Source organism: Ambystoma mexicanum, chromosome 2p (assembly GCF_040938575.1).
Source record: "Ambystoma mexicanum isolate Mex_15411 chromosome 2p, UKY_AmexF1_1, whole genome shotgun sequence".
Lineage (NCBI taxonomy): Eukaryota > Metazoa > Chordata > Amphibia > Caudata > Ambystomatidae > Ambystoma > Ambystoma mexicanum.
The window spans coordinates 1,463,043,293-1,463,068,334 of record NC_090923.1 but is presented as its reverse complement, the minus strand read 5'-3'; the positions used below and the strand labels follow the sequence as shown (position 1 = coordinate 1,463,068,334).

The following is a 25,042-nucleotide window of genomic DNA, read 5'->3' as shown; positions in this document are numbered from 1 at the left end:
CAGCCAAAACTCGACGAGGAGGGACGGGACAGTGCCCCCTCGAACAACAGACCCAGGGGCAATCGAATTGCCCCTACCAGCATGTCCACAATATGATGGTTTGTACTGGTTCTGTTAGTAATTTGGGACTAGTAAAGCCAATGGTGACTTAACATGCCCTGGGAGACAGTAGTCGGTCTCAGGGTATGGAGTCTATGGTAGGGTGTCACTATGACACCCCTGTGTCACGGCACTGAGGGTGCTGTGTAACACACATAGTAAAAACACATGAGACCCTATGGAGTAAAAGATGTCATAGCACATAAAACACATTAACAGTCAAAGGAACCCCTCAAATCATGTCCAAGAGTGTGAGGAAAAGAGTCTCACTCTTGGCAGGAGAAAAAAACAAACTCCAGAAATCCTGCAAAGCTGCTGGGGGACTCACTAGGTTAGGAAATTCAGCCTTTACAGAGAATTCTCCCTAACACCATGCACGCACTCTCATACCCTAGTACCACTTTCTTTCACTAACCAATACTCCACCTTGAACACGTTGGCTATGATCATGCTCCATGCTCTGATCACCACCCCTCCTCCATCTGGTCTTTCGGTATGCCTCCTCCCTTGACCTCACCCAAATAACCCACACTGCCGTGTTTTCCTTGGAATCTTTTGCGCTCCTCATTCCCCTCTGCTTTGACCTGTCGCCCACTTGGTTCCCCAGGCCAGTTACAAGCTTGTTTTTTTCCCGGGGTCATGTCACATAGATGCAAGACTTGAAAATGCCTAGGCAGCATGTCCCCTTCTCTAATGTGGGATCGCAGGAGTTTTTTCAATGGCCGTCCATGACACACAGTTTCTCTTTTTTTTTCAAGTAGATATTTTATTTATTACCAATCAAAAACACAGTAACAATAAACAATAGACATCGGTATCAGCGCAAGCTTAAAAGGCACAATTCATTGTAATGATAAAATAATCGTGTGATGGTCGCATAATTCATTCATAGTGTTGTTTGACCATGGAACTGAGTAGCAGAGAAAAGTTCCATATCGGGAAGGATATGTCAGCTCGTGGTTCAGTCCAGCCAGCGGGCGGTGGGGGGTTTTTGCGTGAGGGCTGGGTAGCGATCTGCATAATCCATAAATGGGGCCCAAATGTTTTGGAAGGGATTGAGATTGCCCATGCGAAGTGCGGTGATCGTTTCTGCTATGACGATGTCCCAACACTTGGCCCACCATAACGGAATCAAGGGACCCTGGGGATGTTTCCAGAGGCGGGCGAGGGCTACCTTGGCTGCTGTTAGCAAGTGTGTGCACAGGCGGGCTAGATCCCCATCTCCCGTGTCCCCCAGCAGGATGATTCCGGGATCCCATGGGATAGTGAGACCCATGATTGCCTGCACGTGGTTCAGCACCTCTTGCCAGTAGTGTTCTGCTTTAGGGCATTCCAATAGGAGATGGAATAGCGACCCCTCCCGCGGGCATCCTCTCCAGCAGTTCGGTGATGGGTTTGCGCCCACTTTGTATAACTGGGCTGGGGTAATATAGTACCTGAAGCACACCTTGTATCCCCCTTCCCTGTTAGTAACACACTGAGTGCTTTTATGAAGTCTTGACCATATTTTACTCCATGTCTCCGGCTCCAGGGGCCGTCCCAGGTCCCTCTCCCAGTGCAACGTATATCTTTCTTTCGTCTCTGGGCTCGTTTTTTTTCCAAGAGTCTGTAGAGGGCGGATATCTTGCCCCTTGGGGGGGGGGTGTTAGTGTGAGTTCCAGAGGCGTTAAGGCACTGGACCCGCATTCTTTAACGCTGTGTTGCGAAATCCAGTGGCGAATCTGTGCATAGTGGAACCTCTCCTCCTCGGGGATGTTGAATCTCGCTTTGCAGTTTTCGAATGAAAGCGGTTGGCCCTCCTCCAGAAAGTCCGAAATTCTATGTAGGCCGCCCTCCTTCCACCTGATGAAGCTCCGATTACATAGGCCAGGGGAGAAACCCGGGTTATCCCAGATTGGGGTCAATGGGCCCAGTGAGCTTTTGGTTCCACATTTCCCAGCTGCAGCTCTCCAGCTGTCTACTATGTTGCGTGTTGCTGATAGCGGATTCAGGGTGGTTGATGATCTCCAGGATTGGATATGTGGTAGGTCGGGCAGGGGTGTCTTGCACCATGCTTCTTCCAGTTGCAGCCAACGTGGGCGATTTGCGGTGCGTGTCCAAGAGAAGGCATGTGCGAGCTGGGCCGCACGCCGGTATCTGGAGATGTCCGGGACACCCAGTCCTCCCAGCTGTCGACTCTGAGTCATGATTTTCTTTGCAATACGAGGCCTTTTTCCCCCCCAGATGAATTTCATGACTTCTTGCTGTAAAGGAATAAGGTCTTTTTCCGGGACATGGGTTGGTAATGCATGGCAATGGTATAACACTCTGGGGAATAAGTTCATTTTCACCGCCGCCGCCTGACCCAACAAGGAAATCTCCTGTTTGTTCCACCGTTTCAGGTCTGTTCGGAGTGCTTTGAATAGTTGCAGGAAATTATGTTTGTAAATCAGAGCGCTGTCTTTGGGAATTTGAACCCCCAGGTATTCGAGTGTGACGTTTGCCCATGGGATAGGCAGGTCGGGGCACAGAGTATCTCTCCGTTGCTTTGGAAGGTTGATCGGCAAAGCTGAGGACTTCACTCTGAACCCAGAGATTGCCCCAAAAGCCTCAAGTTCTGCAAGTAGGGGTTGCAGTGATGTATCTGGGTCGGTGATGGTTAGAAAAACATCATCCGCATAGAGTGCCACTTTGTGCTCTATCCCACCCACGGTGAGCCCCTTGATGTTTGGGTTAAGGCAGATCCTCTCGGCAAATGGTTCCATAGATAAGGCGAACACCAAGGGTGACAACGGACAACCCTGGCGGGTCCCTCTGGAGATGGGGATGGGCATTGATTTCCTCCCGTTGACTCAGAGTTATGTGGACGGGGTCACATAGTTTGCCATTATCCAGGATTTGAAATTATGGCCCAGCCCCATGCTGGTCAGGGTGGTCTGGATGTAGTCCCAGTTTGCAAGATCAAATGCTTTATGTGCATCGAGGGATATCATTAGCATCAGTGTCTTCATCCTATTCGCGGATTCGACAATATTTAGTGTGCGCCTGATATTATCATGCGTCCCTCTACCCGGGATAAAGCCTGTTTGATCGTTGTGTATCAACTCGGGAAGAAATCTGCCCAACCTGGCTGCTAGTACCTTGGAGTAGATTTTTCCCTCGGTATTCATTAGTGCTATGGGCCTATATGAGGCCACTTGTTTGGGGTCCTTTCCCGGTTTCAGGAGTAGAATGGTAGTTGACTCAGCCATGGAATTTGTTACCTTTTTGGTGGATAAGAAGGAGTTGAATAGTAGTGTTGGTTGCAGAACTAAGATGTGTGTGAATGTTTTGTAGAATTTAGCTGTCAGCTCATCCGGGCCTGGGGCAGTGTTTTTTAGAGACTTTATGGCCTCAAGGATTTCCTCTGCGGAGATCGGGGCTACTAGGGAGTCCATGGGGGCTGTGACCTCCGGGGCGTGAAATGATACTAGATAATGTAGCTGCCGATCTCTATCTTCTGAAGAAGAAAGTGGCCCCTGAATGAGAGACTTGTGGTGGTCTGCCAGGGTTTCAATTATGTCAGAAGTGGTGAATTTGCTTTTCCCATCCGGCCCTTTGAGGCGTATGATATTGTTTCTACTGTGTGTCTTTTGTAGTTTGTATGCTAATAACCCGTTTGCCTTATTACTGTTATGATAATAAAACTGTTTTGTGTACGCCAGGGCCTTTGCGGTGCGGTCAGCCCAATGCATTTCCAGCGCCCTTGTAGCTTTTTTTAGCTCCCTGTCTGCCTTTCTAGAGAATTGGGTCTTTAATTCTTTTTCTAAAGCTGAGACTTTGGATTCTAGAACTTGTGTGTACATTTTGGAGATTCCGGCCTGCTCAGCGGCTGCCCTAATAAATACCCCTCTTATCATGGGCTTCATGGCATCCCACAGTAGTCCAATTGTGATTTCGGGGTTCTGATTTTCTTTAAAGTAATTGCTTAAGGCATCTTCGGCTTCTCCCCTAATCACTTGATCTAATAGAAGGCTATTATTGAGGTTCCAGAATCTAGAAGGAGGGAAGGGGCCCCCAGAATTGACAGATCCGCCGATACTGGTGCGTGATCGGATACCATGCGCTTGTGTATTTCAATGTTGCTGAAGCAGGGGAAAACAGTGCTGGTGGCTAGTAACAGATCAATGCGGGAGTGCCCTCCATGCGTGTTTGAGTAGTGTGTATAATCGTGAGATTCTGGGTTTGCTACCCTCCATATATCTACTGTGCCCGATTCTCTTAGCAGCCTAGCTAAGGCCAGACCGCGGGTGATATCAAGGTTGGTTGGGGGCAGCGATTTTCCCTTATGGGATCTGGGGTTGTGTTAAAGTCCCCCTCGACTAGGAGGAATCCTGTGGTGAAGGTTAGCAGTGGCGGGAGTAGCTCAAGAATGAATTTATCCTGATTTGTGTTAGGGGCGTATAGCCCCACGATTGTAATTGGTTGCTCCGCAATGTGCCCACGTATGAGGAGATATCTGCTCGCGGGATCCTTTTTGACCGTGGGGCTGGACAGGGGGAACTTGTCGCTTAATAGGATCACCACACCCCTTTTTTCCTCGCCAATGGAGGCGAAGAATTTCTGTTTGAAGCGTTTAAATTTGATTTGATGCTCATCGGCTGGCAGGAGGTGGGTCTCCTGGAGGATTACCACATCTCCTTTTAGCGCTGCCAGCCTATTCTCCACCGATTTGCGCTTCCTTGGCGAGTTAAGGCCTTGGACGTTCCAGGTCAGAATGCGGACATCTCTAACGTTGTCTGAGCCTGTTGACTATGGGGGGGTGACGATTGATTTTGTGTCGATAGTGATGTGTAGCACTAGGGGAGCCTTTGAGGGGTTCCCATGTGTGTGCAGTAGAGTGCTGTGGCTACCGATGTCTGTGCGTGAAACTATAACCATTAACTGGGGTCCCTTGGGAGCTAAACTATTCCCGGGCCCTTTAACTCCCCCCTGCCTCCCCCAACAAACTGTTGGAATGAGACCATAAAGCTCATTCGCGGGGTTACTAGTCAGCCCCGTCGTCGGAAGTCACGGCCTGCGGAGATGGATAATATATGCAGGGCTGCAACCACAGGCTTAAGGATGGTACAAGTGAATTTGAGATGGAATTGTGTACAGCTACGTGTATGTGGGCACCCCTGTGGGTGCCAGCTCCCTCCCCCTCCCATAGGGGCTAGATGGAGGATCTATCGCAGTGCCGGCTCATGCGCAGCACGAGGGCGCCCCATGGAGGTATGGCACTAACCTTTCGTATACATTTCGGGCAAGCTGCAGGGGCTCATTGATCAGTTCCTATCTTGTTGCCTCTGGGAGCCCCGAGGCCTGCGGCGCTTGCCGGTACGCGACCAGCGGTTAGCTGTTGGTGAGCTGGGTAATGATTGGGAGCGTGTAGCAGGCTCAGAGTCCTCGTCGGTGAGTCCCTTTCCCAGGAACCGCTCTGCCTCCTTAGGATTACGGATTGGCCTGCAAGACCCTTACCATTCGAAGCAGAGGGCTGTTGGATGGCCCCAGCGATATTGTATTTTCCTTTCTTGCAGCCATTCCATTTCTGGAGGGTTATACTTCCGAGGTCTTGGTATAACGCGATGTTGGCGCCTCTGAAGGTGATCTACTTCGAGGATCTGGCCTCCCTCATTATCTCCCCCTTGACCCTAAAGAAGTGGATTCGGGCGAGAACGTCCGGTGGAGAGGATGATGCTTGTCTTGGCGCTGTGCGGTGGACTCCGTCAATTTCTAGAGGGGCAGTCCGGTAATGTTATAATGAATCTGAACAGGTCTTTGGTGAAGCCTTCGAGTTCCGTGTTAGTGACTGTGGTCGGGATTCCGCGAATGTGAATGTTGTTGCGCCGGGATTGATTTTCTATATCCTCTTGTTTGCTTTCGAGCGAGTCACATCTAGCTTCCAGGGCCGCTCTTCTATTTAGGCCACACTCCAGCTCAAATGTGTTATTGCAAAGGCCGTTCTCCACTTCCTCGGTGCGTTTTTCTACCCCCCTCCACTCTTCTATCCAGTGAGACAATCTTTTTGGTGACCTCGTCTGTGCCCTTTTGGATCTCTTTGGTGAGAGCTAGTAGAAGATCTTTTAGGTCTGTTTTGCTGGCGAAATGGTAGGCCTGCGCCTGTTCTGATGCATGGGCGCCGCCGGCCGTTGCCCCACCAACCGGGTCTGGTTTTCCTGCTTTGTTCTGGCACGTGTTGGTCATCATTGTTGTAATGTCCACCTGTTTTGCAGTTGTGCTGCTTTTGGACATAGCTCTGTCTGTCGGGAGGTGTAGGTGCAGATGGTCTGATTACGGTTCCTGGGCACTTCCGCGGATAGGGGTTGGAGCTTCGCCTGAAGTGTCCCGTGAAGGGGGGAAGTAGTATGTGCCTCTGCCATGCTATGCCGCCTGGACTGGAGTGGGGGCCGCTGGTTGTACCGGAACTGTGGAGTTTGCCCTTTAGGGTGACCCCTCAATGATCTGTTGTGCTCCGGTGCAATGCTGAAATGCACTTGGTCTGCAGTTCCCTTTTTACCGGGTTGAGGCGCCCCCGCCTGGCCCGCCCGGGGAATCCCTCGGGGTGCTACGCCTGGTGCCTGCGCTGGGGTGCTACGGAGATTTCTGCTCACTCTCCCCATGGGCCTGAGTTGAGTTGCTGCTGCAGACCAAGACAGGAGGAGAGCCTGGAGTGGTGGCCACTGCAGTAGAGGACGGCGTGTTGCTGTACTTGCGGGTGAAATTGCTAATTCGCCCGTGGATGTGCTTGTCTGTGTTGGCGCCTGCATGGAAGCAATCCCAGGTGGGCTAGAGAGCGCAGTTATTGCTGGCTGATGGGTCGGGGCAAGCAGCCGTTGTCTGGCGTTAACGTGAGCGTGGGCTGCTCCGCAAGCTGGCGCTCCCTCTGCTACAGACTAACCTTTGTGTGGGTGCTTGCAGGACCCTTGTGTCCCGGGCGCCAGCCGGTGAAGCGCCGAGGAGACCGCCGGCCGAGTGTTCAAGAGTCCATCGCCGCCCCCAGGGTCATGGGGAGGGGGTGCCGCGTGTATGTCGTGGGCCCTCATGAAGGGGCTCGGGCGCAGGCTGCTTGCTTGACTTTGCCCGTTGTGGTATGTGGCGTGTGGTCGGCGCTGCCACTGAAGATGGCTGGGTGATGAAAGGAGGGGGACCTGGAGCGGGGCTTCGGTCCGTTGGAGTGGCGCTCTGCCGCGCCTGGCTCCGATCCCGCAGGGTGTGGCGGCTGTTGCTGGGAGGTCTCCGCCTGCTGCTCTCCCGGAGCTGCGGTCGCGGGACTTCTTGGCCCACGATGAAGCGGATCGCGGTGATGGTGCTCTCGGGCCCCTGCAGCGGCCCGCGGCTAGCTGGAGCTGGCGATGGCGGACTGGGGACGCTGACCGCGCTAAACACAGCGGCCCCTCCCCCTCCGAGTTCTTAAGGAGCCATGCCGCAAGGTCGGCTCCCGGCCACGCCCCCACACAGTTTCTCTTAAAGTCCTTATGTGTTTGAGCTTCAAGCGCATGTCTGCCCGAGTTCCTTAGGGGTGGCCTGCCTCAAATACACTCATATCCCAAATTCACAGATGCGTAGTGTTGAGCTTCCCAATTGCCCTTTTGCAATGTGTATCACTCTGCCATCCTGCTATTCACTGCTGGCTCTCTCGCTGTAGGATTGCTTGTTCCCCCCTCTGCCGCACAGACATCTGGGCATTGGAGTGCTGAAAAAAAGGAAAGGGAAAACTGTCCAGAAAAGGGCATGGTAGATATAGGATGTTAAAAAGTGGTACTTGACTTTTGCAGCCCTCCCAACTCCCTCACTCCTCCTCTGGAGCAGGACTGGCTCTGCCGAACAACCTGGTAGGTGTCCTGCCCCAGTTTGAGTGGGGTCTCCATCCCAGCTTGACAGAATCAGCTCCCTGATGCTGTCACTATCCCATAAAGAAACTAAATTGAGACCTTGGCTTCACGTTGTCTATTATTACCTCAGCCACGACAATGCACAATAGCCTCCCCTTCAATATTGTCATTGGGTTGGTGGAAGAGTGCACTAACAAAGGTGGCACAACAACTGAAATGAATAAGTTGAAGCTGTGTTAATACACACATTAATAACAACTGGCTGTGAAACCTGCCGGTAAAAGAGGAATAAGGATGCCGTAAAGGACTGAGGAGCGCAAGGAAAGGGGTATCCCAGAGAAAACTGAGAGATGCTCTTCTCAGAAAGATGTGCCTGTGCAGATACTGTAAAATAATCAGTTGGACTGAAAGAAGAGTCACCAATCTATGTGTCAAAAATATGAACAGTTTCTGAATTACTGTTCTGTGCGAAGGTACATGTCTATGCCCTCAATGCTTCTTATGCTTTGATGGGCACTTATTCACAGCAGAGCTTATTACCATGACAGATGCAGTATGTGCTCTCTGACACCTCTTATATTGGTGCCTAGACGGGTGATCTAAAGAAGAATCACCACGTTTTGTGGGTTTTAGGCATTTTAGTGCTGAACTAATTGACCTAGGTGTCTTTCGTATAGGCTTATCAGTACTGAGAATGTGAAGTACAAGGGACCCAACCTACAAAGTAAGGGATTTAAACTCAATCTTGAGACATTTATAGTCCCCAGAGTGTACTTTAGCTGTTTAGGTTGAAATTAAGGATGCTGCACTTCTCTGCAATACCATCCTTACCTTCCCATAGGATAGAAATGTTGTCTGTTACCACAGGCCAAGTTGATCAGCTTGAAGCTTTCATGCCAAAAGGTACTTGCAGGGGCGTACGCCCACAGTGAACTCCTGAACGGGAGGTTGCTTAGTACCGGAGGGTGCGATCTTATCACTGGTACCAACAGCATGTACCTATTCAGACACTACATATTTTCTTAAATCCTTCTTACCCGAAGGATGTGAAACCTTCTGTTGTTCAACTAAGTACAAAGGGGTTGGTGGTACCAAACTTATTACATGATAGAGACAAACCATGTTTCCAGCAATCTCTGCTTAACTGCCAACCAGAAAGGAGAGAAACCTACCAGGTGAAAGTTCCTGAGACAGTTGACACAAACTCTGTGTGTTCTAGCTGCTGAAAAGTCTTTAGCACATCCTAAGCAGTCGTCAAGGGAATGCATGTTTGGAAAAGCAGTCTTTAGAAAAAACGATAGGAATTAAACTGAAAAAATAAAACCTTCAGCAAGGGGATCATCAAAAAGCTATACTGATCCCAAAAAGTAGGAGATGTTAAGAGAAACTCTTTTCCACGTCGTTCGATAATGCAGAAAAAAACAGGAACTGAGAAGCAGCTGTTTATAATGCATATGTGGGTGTAGGGAGGCCCTAGTGCATGGAGGGATCCTCATGTATAGCAGTCCCATTCTACATTTTTCTAAGTGAAAGCTTTCTTTTGCTGATGTTTATTTCTGGTCCCGCCAGTGATGCAAGATTATCAACCAGTTAAGAAGGAGGGAGAGCAGAACAAAGGAGTAACAATCAATATTTAGGAATATACGTTAGATCTTCTGGACAAATATTATTCCGGGTTCTGAAATTAGCAAAGAAACTAAAAGGAAGATTGCAACAAATACTAATGAAGGCCCATTTGAACATGTTTCAAGATGACCCAAAACGATTGCTTGACCTCTGGAAACATTGGACACATTACAGCAGTATTATTGAGGAATTTCTTTAAACACCCTTATAAAATCAGGGACGCACCTTGGAAGTTTTTCTGATCTTCTCCTTAGTGAAGTCTTCTTCTGACTCTGATGCTTGTCTGAATTGCAATGTTCCTGAGTTGATGTAAAAGCCCCCATATTTCGTGGTTAGAGAGGCAGGAACGAGTTCATCATACTGCAATAAAAGATAAACACAGCAAAATCAGTGCTATGGTGGGCGCATGTCTACAGCCGGTGTTAAAATATTGTCTGACAAAGGAGTTTAATGTTATGAGAAGTTCAATCCTATCCCAAAAGTGACATCTGTAAATAATGGGGCCAATTCCAAACCACACAGATAGTACAGGTATGAAAAAGTTACTTACCCAGTACTAAATTTCTCCAGAATCACTATATCACTATCATAAATCAGCACATTTGACTTCCCGGAAACTGGCTAGTTTTACCTCCAGCTATGAAGGAAGATACCCCAGATGCGATGACCAGCAACCCATGTTTCTACATCTGCCACGGTCCTGTCAGAATTGCACCTCCCAACTGAAATTGTCTGTGTGTCTGTTTTTCCACAGACTTATTTTAGGGTGAGATCAACTCCTGCACCCTTCAGAACTTCATTCCCCCCTGCTACCCACTTTGCCACCCTGGCAGTCAAGGACAACTTTGGAAGGCCAAAAGCCCCATAATGCTACCCGGCACCATCCCTTTCTCCCTAAAACAGTTCCAAAATGAGAATGACTAACAGTATGCTGATACAGGATCACATAATTAGTTTAATTTCATAACCGCTGTACGCCAAAAATAAAATTCCACACTCAACAAAGACCCAGGCTCTCTAAAAATTCTATAGCTCAGGAATGTTTGAATCTTTGTCCTGTATTATTCTTAGTTTTCGGGTGTCCCATGGAAAAATGCTTTGTATATTTCTACTAAAATGCCATTTTGATGATGCAAACAAGCTTGACTGATATTTTGTTTGTGAATAGCATCTCTGAAGTCATCACCTGTCCTGATTCATAGTTTTGCATTAAAAATCCACTCTTCTATTAAAGTCATGGATCATAGGTGACAGAAATTAACAGAAATACACCATTCTTGTGACAGACCATGCAAAGCAACACTACACTCAAAGTAAGGCTGCTTTTTATTTGACCTCATCTGGTTACAGCCCATTTACAACCCCACTACAGTGCGCCTGTACCCTAGCTCGTTCTCTGACAAAGTCCCTTTGGGGACACCTACTGGGGTGACTGAGGGAGCCGGTGTCTCCCCAGGCTTGTGAATGATGAGTCCAGTGGTGTTATGTGGAGGCTCCCGCCCCCTTCACCCACCCTTAACGTAGTTCCAGTCATTTGGCAGCAGAGAATCATAATCCAAGTCAATTTTTTCCCTCCGGAGGTGTTCCCTAGATAAATGTGCGTCTTTCAACCAACAAACAAACTCCTTTCCACAAAAAATACCAACTATACCAGGCATCATATAAAGCTCCTGGCAGTAGGTTCACTGCAGTTTCAGTTAATAACAATAGCCCTGTAAATGAGATCGACACTCCAGTAGAAAGGCTACACACCAGGGAACAAATCAAGGGCCAGCTGCCCTCACTCCTAAGGAGGAATGCCACATATGGTACGAGGACAAAGAGACCTGTTAACGCTTTCCCTCTAACAAGCACAAAAGATGAAATGGGACTATCAAAAAGGCAGAAAAACATCAGAACCGCATATGCCGTCACCTGACAAACATACTCTATCCAGAGAATTAACCAATTCAGGAAGTTTGTAGAGCAAGAAAACATTGAAGTGGCGCTGTAGGACGCCAACAGACATGGCCGCCTGAGCGTGTAGCTGCGCAGCATTGCAAAATCCTTCAGACTCATCCTGGGGAACGGGACATCCTCGGCGAGCGGACCCCCCGGAATGGGGTGGCTGATGTTCTCTGGCATCTCTTGATATAATTTGGGTCGCGATCGGTGCCGGTACCCTTGTGATACACGACAATAACTGTGTGCGGGAATGCGAGCGGGGTAGCCATCCCCCCTCCTGTGAACCAGCGTGGCGGAGCTTCGGATCAGAGGAAACGGCAGCCCCTGCCCTAACCTACCCGCACCATAGTGCATTCATCGGCCGGCCAACGACAACAGAGTTTGGAAGCGAGACCGGCGAAGCAGACGAAGACAAGACACAGGTACGCAGTGCCTCCTCAATACTCGTACACATGCAAGCCCCCCTCTCCTGGATGGAGGCCCCTGCAAAACTCTGATGGTACGCGCTGCTTGCTATAGGAAGTGACCGCAAGCCAAAACATTAATGCATGATACCGCGCCCCAGACATAGGGCTGCAGAGGCCACTGGAGTTCTACACCAGGGCTAACAGTCAGAACGAGTGGCTGCAGTGAGAGAGAGCCCGCAACCTGGGATCACATCATCACAGATTCTCACATAGCGCCAGAACCCCCCTGTATAAAACGCTTCATTACACCATATGAACGTTACACAACAATACGCTCTCCTCCACAGAAGGATTGGACCCTCTCCCCGACAGAGAACCGCTCAACACGGCAGAGCTGCTTCTTCTGACGCTCACACATCAGACTTCACCCAATGATATTGAGTGACTTCAATCTTTGGAAGGGTCATTCTAAGGACAACAAAGCCCTTGTACTTGAGAAGGCCCTAAATGGCCACCAGATAAAAATATATAATAGTGAACCGACCCATACAAAAGGACATACCCTCGATTGGGTGGGAAGTGGAAACATCCTTCTTGATAACATAATCACCACGCCATGTATCTGGTCGGACCACTTCTCAACCTCTTTTCAGATAACACTTCCATTACTTTCACCTAGAAAGCATGAACCGGGACGGAAAGTGCTTAACAGAAACATGAAGACTGTTACTGCACCTATTCTCGTAAAATGTTTAGCCACAATAACGACAAAAACTAATGATTCTGACCATCCGGAAGTCCTTATTAAAACCTATAACGGTGAGATCCTGAGTATGTTGGATCATGCGGCTCCTCCGAAAACTAGAACTATCAGAGATAACCCTAACCATCATAAATGGTTTACTCCTGAGTTGGCTGAACTAAAGACCACAAAAAGACAAGCAGAGCATACTTGGCTGAGACATAAGACTTCTGAAAATCTGGCGGCCTGGAAGCTTAATGCAAAGGATTACAAGACCAAAATTGCGGAAAGTAAACAACATTTTTACAATGAACAAATCCTCCAGGCTGGGAACCAGACCAAGGAACTCTTCAGATTATTTAGATCCTGAGAGAAACCTGCAAGCACCAATCCCATTATTAAACCTACCGTATATTCCGGCGTATAAGATGACTGGGCGTATAAGACGACCCCCAACTTTTTCAGTTAAAATATAGAGTTTGGGATACACTTGCCGTATAAGACTACCCAACTCTTCCAGCGCACACCAAATAAAAATAAAAAAAACATCAGAATTGATTTCAGTATGGTAATTTTAATTGAAATGCTTATGATATGCAGGTACTTAGCAGGAAACTGTAACTTATAAACATAAGGCTGTTTGTCATCAAACATGTAAACATTAAACATTGCAAGTGGATTAAACTTTTCCTAATTCAAGCTGAAAGGGAGGATAAGACAATAAACCCATGGGAGTTGTCATGCTGTTTGTTTTCTAAACTGTCAACCAAACTGGAACTGATGATGATAGGAGGAAGATAACAAACAATAGAGAGAGAGAGAGAGAGAGAGCAAGTGCCGGGCAAGTCCCTGGCGAGTTAGCAAAGCCCATCATAACTGCAAGCTACAGTATTTGTACAGGTTTTGCTGGCGTGACAGTTTTCTTTTAAAAGCCTTCAAAATCCTCCTGTTCGTCATCTGATATCATAAGTAGATCAATGAGATCTTGTGATACATTTGTATGGCAGTCATCATATGGATCGAATTCCGTATCAGATGGCGTGGTCTCAGCCTCGGCTTCCTCTTCATCTTGCCACAAGTAGTCGTCCTCCATACCATCTAATTAATTTGATATGCCACACTTCTTGAAAGACTTGATTACTGTTTCTGCATCAATATCATTCCATGCTTTTATGACAAACTTGCACAAAACATCCAACTGTGGAGCACGCATGTTTCCTCCTTTTTCGAATGACTTTTCGCTGCTAACCATCCATTCATTCTACTGTTCTCGAATGCGATCTTTAAATGGCTTGTTTAGGGACACATCCAGTGGCTGTACCAACAATGTCAATCCTCCAGGAATAACTGCTGCATCTATGTTTAGTCTTGCAAGCCTTTGCTTGGTGCTGGGAGTTAAATGAGCCCTGAACATATCCCACACCAATAGACTAAATTCATAACATTCTGAGAAACATGCATCCCACGAGCTGTCCGGGTGAGCTCCTCCCTTCAAAGATCATATTGGAGCAGAAGGACATTTTTGCCCCTTTCCTCCGCAGATTTGTAAATTCCTCTTTTCTGACTGGTAACATTCCGTCTCTGATCAAAAATGTTGGCATTACACCATTATTTAAAAAAGTAGAATTAGATCCTAATGATGCAGCAAATTTGAGGCCAATTACAAACACTTTATTCTTTTTGAAACTTATCGAGAAAGTAGCTATGCTGCAACTTTAGGCCCACGTCTCAGAGATGGGAATCCTACACAAAAAACAATCAGGCTTTCGCAGCTTGGTCTTGGACCCTGCAACGATGACCATTTCCCTATCATGGTCTGACACATACTGAACAAGTGCATTCAGTTCGGCGTCTGTGAAGCTGGGCTTCCTTGATGGGCCGGACTGTGCAGCCGTGCCTGGGGCATCAGCCTGTGCCGGACGTGCACTCTTCCTCTTCCGCTTGGAAGGGGGTGGGGATCCACAGTGTCCTACGCCGCTGTGGACACTAGGGGCAGGAGCCGTGGTGGACTCAGTACTGGGTGTGTGGGATTGCACACTCAGCATGGGAGTAGGTGCAGGCATTGGGGGTAGAGGGATAGGGTCAGGCCTGATCTGAGGTGCATGAACTAGGACCGACACAGTCTTGGCAGGGTGTATGAGAGGTGGGGTGGATGGAGCCACACCCTGGCCACGGGGGGCAGCAGATGACCTATCTGGCATAGATGCGCGTGTCCTGATGACACCAATGTGCACCGGTGCACGTGCAGTGGACCTGCTGACCTGGATGTCAGCGATGGAGTCACCCTCGGACAGGTCTGGTGCCACAATGGGCTGGTCCAACAAGGGCTGATCAGGGTTGGTATCAGCCACATGACCCTCAACCTGGGGGGGGGGAGGGTGGGGCATGGGTGTCCCTGACTGGTCCTCCAGACTGGGGGGGACAGGGGCACCCTGCAAGTCACAACCACGTCCCCTAGTGGATCCTCCACGGCCACCACGTGTGGCTCGGCCACCTTTGCCACCCTTACGGCTTGCACGCCTCCCAACCATGGCACTGATGTTATTGTGCGTATGGGAGTGGGTGTGCACAATTGTCCTGGGCAATTGGGTGTCAAAGGGGTTGGGTACCAGATGGTATTCGTACCCTAGTGCAGTGGCAAGGCTATATGACACCCCTGGGGAAAGATGACGGGTCACGCAACGCACAGGCACCCCAAAAAAGTTAAGGAACGTGCACGATACCCCTCCTAGACCACGTGTGGTTATGAAAAACCCTGCACTACGCTGTGGCATCCAGTAACACAGTAATGAACGTATGCGTGTCACACGCAGCCTAGATTGACCTCTGAAGAGGTACGTGACACACGGGGCAAGCACAGATGATAGATGCGTGCGCAACTCACCGTCTGCCAGGGAGAAATCCGTCAAAAAGACGCGCGTGTGCGCGTTGGCAACACCCCCGCCAAAAGAAGAATGGGACGCTGTCTGAGGAGACAGGACAACAGTAGAAGGGAACGCTGTGTGAGGAAACAGGCCCAGGAAAAAGAGCAAAAGAGAAAAAGCTGTCAGAGGTAACAGGGAGTACGACCTTTGAACGCCGTGAAGTAAATCGCGTGTCAACTGACAAGAAGTACAGAATACACCAACTCGCTCTCCACGAAAAGCACGTACAAGGAAATGGCGTTCTACATGTACCTTTTATGCAGGCCCACAGGTCCTGCGTCACTTCCGCGTGTAGGCGCTGAAGGGCCAGCCTCCAATCACACGCATTGACACTGGCTTGTGTTTCTTTCACGCGTGTTGGGAAACGGCCGTGCGTTATAGACGCGCTTACGCGCCTGGCCCTTTGGACCAATCACGCGTGTTGGGAAACACCCGTGCGTCATAGGCGCGCTTACGCACCTGGCCCTTTGGACCAATGAAATCGGGTACGCGTGCTGACGTGCTCGCGCGGCACGTGTTTATTTTTCACGTGGGTTGGGAAACACCCGTGCGTCATAGGCGCGCTTACGCGCCTGGCCCTTTGGACCAATGAAATCGCGTACGCGTGCTGACGTGCTTACGCGCTGAGGGCCTTTCCTCGGATTCCACGCAGACGTGCATGATTTTCACGTGCCAATTCACTCCGTATCAAGCTGGCCACGCGTTCACACACGGAAGACCACGCTCCTGCCCAGAAGGCCGAGTTACTGCCCCCCAGTGCCCCGAGCAGCCTCCCACGTGCCATCTGCTGCTGCCTGCCTGCCTGCCTGCCTGCTGCCACCGTGCCCTGCCATTTGGTGCCTGCACATCAGCCATCTGCAGGCGTACAGTTGCTGTGTCCACCCCTGCTGGAACTGAAGACTCCCGACTGGAAGAACACCACTCCACAGCCCAGCCCCAGGACCAAGTTGCCCACCCACTCCTGCCTCTGGGGTTGCCATGTCGGGCACTGAAACATCTGGCACCACTGGCAACCCCCAGCCAGAGAGGCAGAGGGGCCCCAGCTTCAGTGTCACCGAGGTTGGGGTCCTGGTGGAGCGAGTCCTGGGGCAGTATGATGCCCTCTTCGGAAGTAGCCGCGCCAACTATGAAGGACGGACTCGGATCTGGGACGACATCGTGACTGCCATCAACGCGGAGGGGGTGGCAGTCCGCGACAACCGACATGTCAGGAAGCGTTGGGAGGACTGCAGGTCCAGGACCCTCTCAAAGGCCCGGCGCCTCGTGGAGGGGGGCCGGGGCCACATGAGTTCGATCCAAATGAGGGTCCTGGCACGCATACACCCAGCGCTCCACTCCCAGGTCCTTGAGAGGGAGACCCGTCTGGAGTTGAGCGGTAAGTGTGCAGGCATTGCTGTGTGAGACAGTGCATGTTGCAGTGTGCTGGTTGTGTGATGCTGTATGTGTGGAATGGGCCTTGTAGGCATGTATGTGTGCAGTGTTGTCATGGCGATGCATGTGCGACCAGTAATTTGTGGATCACATGGTTGTTGTATGTGTTGCTATGCAACCTGAGGAGGCCTATGCAGATTGGACACATGTGAGCATGCAAGTGTATGTTCGTGGACATGGGTGTGGGTGAGGGATGGATGCTGATGCCAGGTACATGTATGGTGTCGAGGTCGGTGTGCTTGACCTGCATGTCTGTGACTTTTGAATGGCATGGATGCATGACACATGTCTGTGACACTGTACAGATTCACTGATGCTGCCTAATCATCCTTGTATCCACTGTGTTTGTGATGTACGAGGCCACATAGATGTGACAGAGGTGAAGTGTGTGCGTGTGATTTGCATGACCAATGATGCATGTGTGTTCCATGACATCGTACTTTAGAAGAGTGCAGTGGACATGTATGTTGATGTGCATGCCATGGACCATGGGTGTTGCGTGTGTGTATTGCCTGACCCATGTGTTGTGGAGGGACATGATAGAAGTGTACTTTACCATTGCCAGTCATCTGATATTGCTTCCTGTGTAGCGGACCATTGTACAGTGCCCTGATGCTTGTGTTCTATGTCTCCCTCTATGCAGCGGCTAGTGATGGAGAGGGCGGAGACGGCGCTGTGGAGGTAGACGGCGGGGATGCCCCCACGGCTGCGGCGGAAGGGGTGGGTGAGCCCCCACAGGGGCCAGCTACAGCGGAAGAGGGCAAGGAGCCATCCAGGTTGGTGGTTTCTACAGAGGAGGAGGCGGCCGAGACTGAGGCACACCTGAGGCCTGGTGGGGGCATCCCTGCTGGTGCAAGTGGTGCAGTCCAGGGCCAGGGGCAGGAGGCAGCACAGGTCGCCGTGGAGGTGCCTGTGCATGTCGCTGTCCCTGACCCTGTGAGTGCACCACCATGCACCAGCATGGATGCCCCGTCCCAGGCCCGTCCGCAGGTGGAGGGGGTGTCTATGTCATCTGACTCCCCTCCACCTGCGGACGAGGGGACCCGTGGGCGCATGGAAAAGGTCCTGATTGGGGTCGCGTTGCGCACGGGGGTCATTCGTGATGACGTGCGTGCTTCCCGGGAGGAGCACGCACATCATCACGAAGAGCACCGTGCCGACGTGGCCCAGTTGGGATCTGCCATTGGCGCGGGTTTTCTGCAGGTGATGGCCAATGTGTCGGGCATCTCCTCCTCTGTGGAAAGTATGCGCCGGTCGTTCTCCTTGCCGTCTTCCGGCCCAGTTGACACCAGGGCCCCCTGTGGACCTGCCCCGACCAATGCAGCCGGCTCAGTGGGGATCCCATCCCTGCCACAGTCGGGAGTCGGTGGTCAAGCTGGTGTGGACACCATGGCAACTGGACCCCTGCAGGTGGAGGATGTGCCGGCATCATCAGGCAGGGCACGTGCACAACGGCGTCGGTGGATACCATCAGCCTGGATGCCGTCGTGCTGGCAGAGGCAGTGGCTGCAGAGGCAGCGGCAGCGACGTGGGAGGCGTCATGGCTCGGGGCCATCAACATCGGAGGGGCAGCCATCGGCTGGAGGGCAGGAGGACCCTGGACAGAATGTGTCTTCCGTGTGGCAGCGGTTAGGCCACGCAATAGATGCGGAGAGGCGGCGGGCAGAAGAGGGGCGGCTCGCTATGGTCAGGGCAGTCGACTCCATGCAGAGGGCCCTGAGGCGTGCCGAGTGCCTCGAGGAGATCCGCAGGGGCTTGGAGGTGGACACTGCGTCAGCCCTGCGGGCCCTCGGGGCCATTGAGGAGGAACGCCTCGGGGAGATAGAAAGGGAGTTCGATGATGCCCTGGCCCATAACATCTCTCAGTGAGCCGCAGGACTGGCCCGCCGCCTTTGTATATAGTTATGTAGATAGTAGGTTTCCTTTATTTTTATTTATTATTTGGGTTGATTGGACAATGGCCCACGTTTTTTGTATATAGTTCGCATTAGTTAGGTTTTGGGTAGGTTTCATTTTATGGTTTTTAGGGATATTGGACCCGGACAATCATCTTTGTACATAGTTTGTGGATGTTTTCGATTTTATTATTTGGACCATGGGGCAATGTGTTTGTTTTTGATTTCCATTTTGATTGACTTTGCACCCGTTCTTTTGGATTTCACCTTTCATTAGAAATTTTTTTTTTTTTTCCTGTTACTTTGTGTATTCATTTAGGTGTTTCTTTTTTTTTCCTTCTTACATTTTAATACATTGTTCTTTTGATTCTATTGTGTGGACTTCTCTCATTGGTTTGTTGACTGTCACAATCTGGGTTTTCACAGTCATGTGTTGCCATTGTGTGAGTCTGACGGACTTGGACTCATGCGCATACTGCTCATTGGTTATGTATCATGTAATGGGTATTTGATTTTTGAATGGATGTGTACGTTGGATGTGTGTATGGACTGGGGTGACATGGGGTGGGATGTGGTTGCCCATGGGATCCTGGGATCTGTATTGTGATTTCCTATTGGTAGGGGAACATCTGTGTGGGCCTGGTGGAGGGTGCCCCACAGTGCTGGGGGGTGGGTGTGGTGGGAGGCATGAGTGGGACATAAGGGGGGGCCTGCTGGCAGGTGCCCCACAGTGCTGGGGGGTGGGGGTGGTGGGAGGCATGAGTGGGACATGGGTGGGGGCCTGGTGGAGGGTGCCCCATGACTGCTGGGGGGTGGGTGTGGTGGGAGGCATGAGTGGGACATGAGTGGGGGCATGCTGGCAGGTGCCCCACAGTGCTGGGGGGTGGGTGTGGTGGGAGGCATGAGTGGGACATGAGTGGGGGCCTGCTGGCAGGTGCCCCACAGTGCTGGGGGGTGGGTGTGGTGGGAGGCATGAGTGGGACATAAGTGGGGGCCTGCTGGCAGGTGCCCCACAGTGCTGGGGGGTGGGTGTGGTGGGAGGCATGAGTGGGACATGAGTGGGGGCCTGCTGGCAGGTGCCCCACAGTGCTGGGGGGTGGGTGTGGTGGGAGGCATGAGTGGGACATGAGTGGGGGCCTGCTGGCAGGTGCCCCACAGTGCTGGGGGGTGGGGGTGGTGGGAGGCATGAGTGGGACATAAGTGGGGGCCTGCTGGCAGGTGCCCCACAGTGCTGGGGGGTGGGTGTGGTGGGAGGCATGAGTGGGACATAAGTGGGGGCCTGCTGGCAGGTGCCCCACAGTGCTGGGGGGTGGTGGTGGTGGGAGGCATGAGTGGGACATGAGTGGGGGCCTGCTGGCAGGTGCCCCATGACTGCTGGGGGGTGGGAGTCATGAGCAGGTGTGCAGGGTAATCACCTGTGGTGTGGACTGCATGCAGGGGACGTGGAGGCTGTACAGGGAAGACCTGTGAAGACCCAACGATCGGAGTAGCGTGTTCAAATATCCACGCCCCCCTGAAATGGACGTAGCCTAGCTTTTCGCGTGTGAAACTTCCCGCGCACCCCTGTAATGGACGTAGCCTGGCTTTTCGCGTGTGGGACTTCCCGCGCACCCCTGGAATTCCCGTAGCCTAGCTTTTCGCGTGTGAAACTTCCCGCGCACCCCTGTAATGGACGTACCCTGGCTTTTCGCGTGTGGGACTTCCCGCGCACCCCTGCAATTCCCGTATCCTAGCTTTTCGCGTGTGAAACTTCCCGCGCACCCCTGTAATGGACGTAGCCTGGCTTTTCGCGTGTGGGACTTCCCGCGCACCCCTGGAATTCCCGTAGCCTAGCTTTTCGCGTGTGAAACTTCCCGCGCACCCCTGTAATGGACGTACCCTGGCTTTTCGCGTGTGGGACTTCCCGCGCACCCCTGCAATTCCCGTAGCCTAGCTTTTCGCGTGTGAAACTTCCCGCGCACCCCTGTAATGGACGTAGCCTGGCTTTTCGCGTGTGGGACTTCCCGCGCACCCCTGGTATTCCCGTAGCCTAGCTTTTCGCGTGTGAAACTTCCCGCGCACCCCTGTAATGGACGTACCCTGGCTTTTCGCGTGTGGGACTTCCCGCGCACCCCTGCAATTCCCGTAGCCTAGCTTTTCGCGTGTGAAACTTCCCGCACACCCCTGTAATGGACGTAGCCTGGCTTTTCGCGTGTGGGACTTCCCGCGCACCCCTGGTATTCCAGTAGCCTAGCTTTTCGCGTGTGAAACTTCCCGCGCACCCCTGTAATGGACGTAGCCTGGCTTTTCGCGTGTGGGACTTCCCGCACACCCCTGCAATTCCCGTAGCCTAGCTTTTCGCGTGTGAAACTTCCCGCGCACCCCTGTAATGGACGTAGCCTGGCTTTTCGCGTGTGGGACTTCCCGCGCACCCCTGGTATTCCCGTAGCCTAGCTTTTCGCGTGTGAAACTTCCCGCGCACCCCTGTAATGGACGTAGCCTGGCTTTTCGCGTGTGGGACTTCCCGCACACCCCTGCAATTCCCGTAGCCTAGCTTTTCGCGTGTGAAACTTCCCGCGCACCCCTGTAATGGACGTAGCCTGGCTTTTCGCGTGTGGGACTTCCCGCGCACCCCTGGTATTCCCGTAGCCTAGCTTTTCGCGTGTGAAACTTCCCGCGCACCCCTGTAATGGACGTAGCCTGGCTTTTCGCGTGTGGGACTTCCCGCGCACCCCTGCAATTCCCGTAGCCTAGCTTTTCGCGTGTGACACTTCCCGCGCACCCTAGAAAATCGCATGGGCCGCTTGCCGTGATGGTCCAGGGTTAGCGTAGCCCCTTGCGCTGGTTTGTGATTTTTATGAGATTTCCCAGCGCAAGGGGCGTTCCTCGGGGCGTAACTGGCGCTGCAGCGAGTCGCTGCGCCACTGTGCGCCACGGCTGCCTGGGGAAGCTAAAATCCATGAATACGCTGTGCGCCAGATTCGGTTTTGGCGCACGCGGCTGGCGCAGACTATCGCACGCGCACGCTGTGCGCCAGCCGCGTGCGCTACTTGTGCGCTGAATTCTATGAATTACCCTGCCAGTCAACTTCCAGCCCATTGCCCTCATGGACACCTCTGCCAAATTCTTCGCAATAATTCTTCTAAAACACTTAGAAGAGTACATTGTGAGACATGATATACTATCTAGATGTCAAATAGGTTTTCGAGAATCTATGAGAACATCTCTAAATGCTACTATTCTTGCACACACCTTGGGGACCTATTTACATGGCCACACTTGATCTTACAGCAGCATTCGATTGTATGATTATAGGCCTATTGTGGGGAAAAAATGCTTAGGTTAGGTATTCCGGCGGGACTAGTCCACCTAATTGCGATGTTACATCAAGATACCAACTTCCAAATACGTATTAATTCGAAAGGAGCACTTACCTCTCTGATACCTACCTACATAGGGGATACCCAGGGATCTTGTAGCAATATTATTCAATCTCTACCTCTGCGACTTGGATCAAATTTGGCAAGGAGACAGTATGTTTGCTATTAGGCTTGGCAACCTCCAACTTCATTGGTTGGGGTTTGCTGACAACATCATTTTATTTGATAAAACCCCTTACGGTCTCCAAAACAAGCTTAATTCCTTTTCTGATTATGCCGTGAAGTATCATTTTACAAGCCAATCCATGCAAGTCAAGAATTATGATCTTCTCTAATAGAAACTTCCAAATGGTCCATATTGGGCAGTTTTATGGAACAATCTAATTCACTACGATATCTTGGTTACACAATATCAGATTGTAATGCACTAAATGCAATGCACTCACTCACTCTACTATCCCAAATGAAGATCATATTCAGGAGATATAGCAAATTTTCCCTGATGACCACTATTGATTTCTATACTTTGAAAGTCGAGCCCATATTATTATATGGTCTTGACATATGTCTTTTAGATCCGGACACCTATCTTGATCGTATTCAAGGGGTAATGTGGAAGCAGACCTTGGGTCTACTAATGGCACTGCCAAATTCCATCCTACGCCATGAATTGGGACTGAATTTGCTCTCTTCAAAATTTCCGTGGCGTGAACTATCTAATCATGCCAAAATGCTAAATCCACCACAAAACTCGTTGTTTGAAAATCTAAATGAGATGATGAAGCTGGCGAATTTACCGTCCTTAGTGAAATTTGAGGGGAGGATGGAGTCCCTCTTAACTCGAATAAATGTCACCAGTAAAGAGCTTGGGCTTGGCCTACCCCTTGTAAAAAAAGAAGCATTTTGAATTTGATTGGCTTTTGACTATCGAGACCATCAACGCTTATAAATCACAAAGAGAATATGCATGTTATCCCAAAAAAGAAAACCAAGAGCCACGTATTTAATGCAATTTCTGTGTGATAAAGCTCACGCATTATTTATGCGCTTTAAATTTAATCAACTTCACACGCTTGAGTGCATCTACCAATGGCAGAAATACAAAGGAAAATTCAATTATGTCCCTTGCTGCTTCTGTAATAGTAAATGTGTATTAGAAACATTAAAACATCTTGTCCTTTAGTGTGCTTACTTTGAAAACATGAGAACAAGGATATTTGACAAATTTAAAGTTGGAGCTACGATTTTTTCTAGAGAATTGGTGTGGGCTCACTTTATGCGGGGTGAAAATATTTCTCTTATTTTAGCACTAACAAAGATGCTAAACATAATTAATGGTGTACTTTCTCTAACCAATAATGCACAATACTGTTAATGCATGTTATTCTATTTCCAAACATTGATTTTTGGGGTTCTACGACATGTAAATACCCTCAGACCCAACATTATTTGTGCATTTAAATGGATATTTGAACTAATTTAATAAATGTGTCTTTTATATGGCAGTTATACAGGTGTCCCTTTAGACAACTGTATACTGTACCGTAAAGGATTTTGCTTTTCTCCTTTTTGTTTCCTTTTGAAAAGTATATTTTTAATTGTTGTATATATTTGTGGTCTATGACCTTTTATTGGCATCTTAGAATCCCACTTTTGTCCGTTCCTTTAAGCGATTCATAAGATTACTTGGCATATCTAGCAGATGGACACTTAATAAAGTAATACACTACATTGGCTTCTTATGTCTAAGCTTTTTTTATTTTGATTCATGATAACTGGATTGTGGATAATTGTTGTATTTAAAATGTTGTGATAATTGTATTAACATTAACCAAAAACAAATACAAAAATAAAATAAAATAACAAAGGACAGATGGATACTGGATGCCATCCAACATGGCCACCTATTGGAATTAAAAAAACAACCAAAGGGTATTCCACCCAAAAATTATAGACCCACACTTAGAAAAGCTCTGACAGGAAGTATGTCAAATGTTGACCAAAAAAGCCATTGAAAAAGTGCCGGAAGATAGCAGGGAAATGGAGTGTACTCCAGATATTTTGTCATAAAGAAGCCAGACGGCAAGTGGCGCCACATACTGGACTTAAGACGCCTAAACAAGTCTATGAAAAAGCAGATGTAATAAGGGCAGTACATCCTCAAGAATACTTGGCATAGTTAGACCTAAAACATACCTACTTCCACATCCCAATCCATCGGAATCACAGAAAGTACCTCAGGTTTCTGGTGTGGGACGACCACTACCAATTTCGGGTCCTGCCTTTTGGCCTAAAGTCTGCTCCCCGAGCTTTCACCAAATGCCTCGCACCTATCGTGGCATATCTGCAATGGCCATGCCACCACATCTACCCCTAGTTGGACTACTGGCTGGTTTGAGCTCCAACCTTCAGCCAGAACTTGCTCTCATTGGCCGAGACAAAGACTCTTCTTCAACAGCTAGGATTTACAATAAATAATGAAAAAATTCTGCACAAGGCCATCCAAGACCTTATGATTTCTGGGAGCACAATTCTCCATGGAGGAGGATGTGGTGAAGACGTCCACCAAAAGAACCTAGGCGCTCAGAGCATTAGTCTCGACCTTCACACCAAACATGTGGGTATCTGTGCAAAAATGCATGGCATTTTCTGGAACAATGTCATCCTGCATATAGCTAATTCCCCCAGCCGATTGTACATGAGGCCCCTGCAACAAATTCTGGCCACCAGATGGTCGCAGACCAAGGTCTTGTGGGAAGACAAGGTCCAGATTACTCCATCTC

General features: G+C 50.0%; 1 protein-coding gene across 1 annotated transcript in view; it reads right to left on the bottom strand.

Moving 5' to 3' along the window:
• The window catches only part of UBN1 (ubinuclein 1), a 2,005,314-nt gene that overhangs the window by 1,470,784 nt on the left and 509,488 nt on the right, over nt 1-25,042 (bottom strand). The window contains exon 5 of the mRNA XM_069646040.1: nt 9,783-9,917. Coding sequence (XP_069502141.1) covers nt 9,783-9,917 — 135 coding nt within the window. The remainder of the gene's footprint in view (nt 1-9,782; nt 9,918-25,042) is intronic.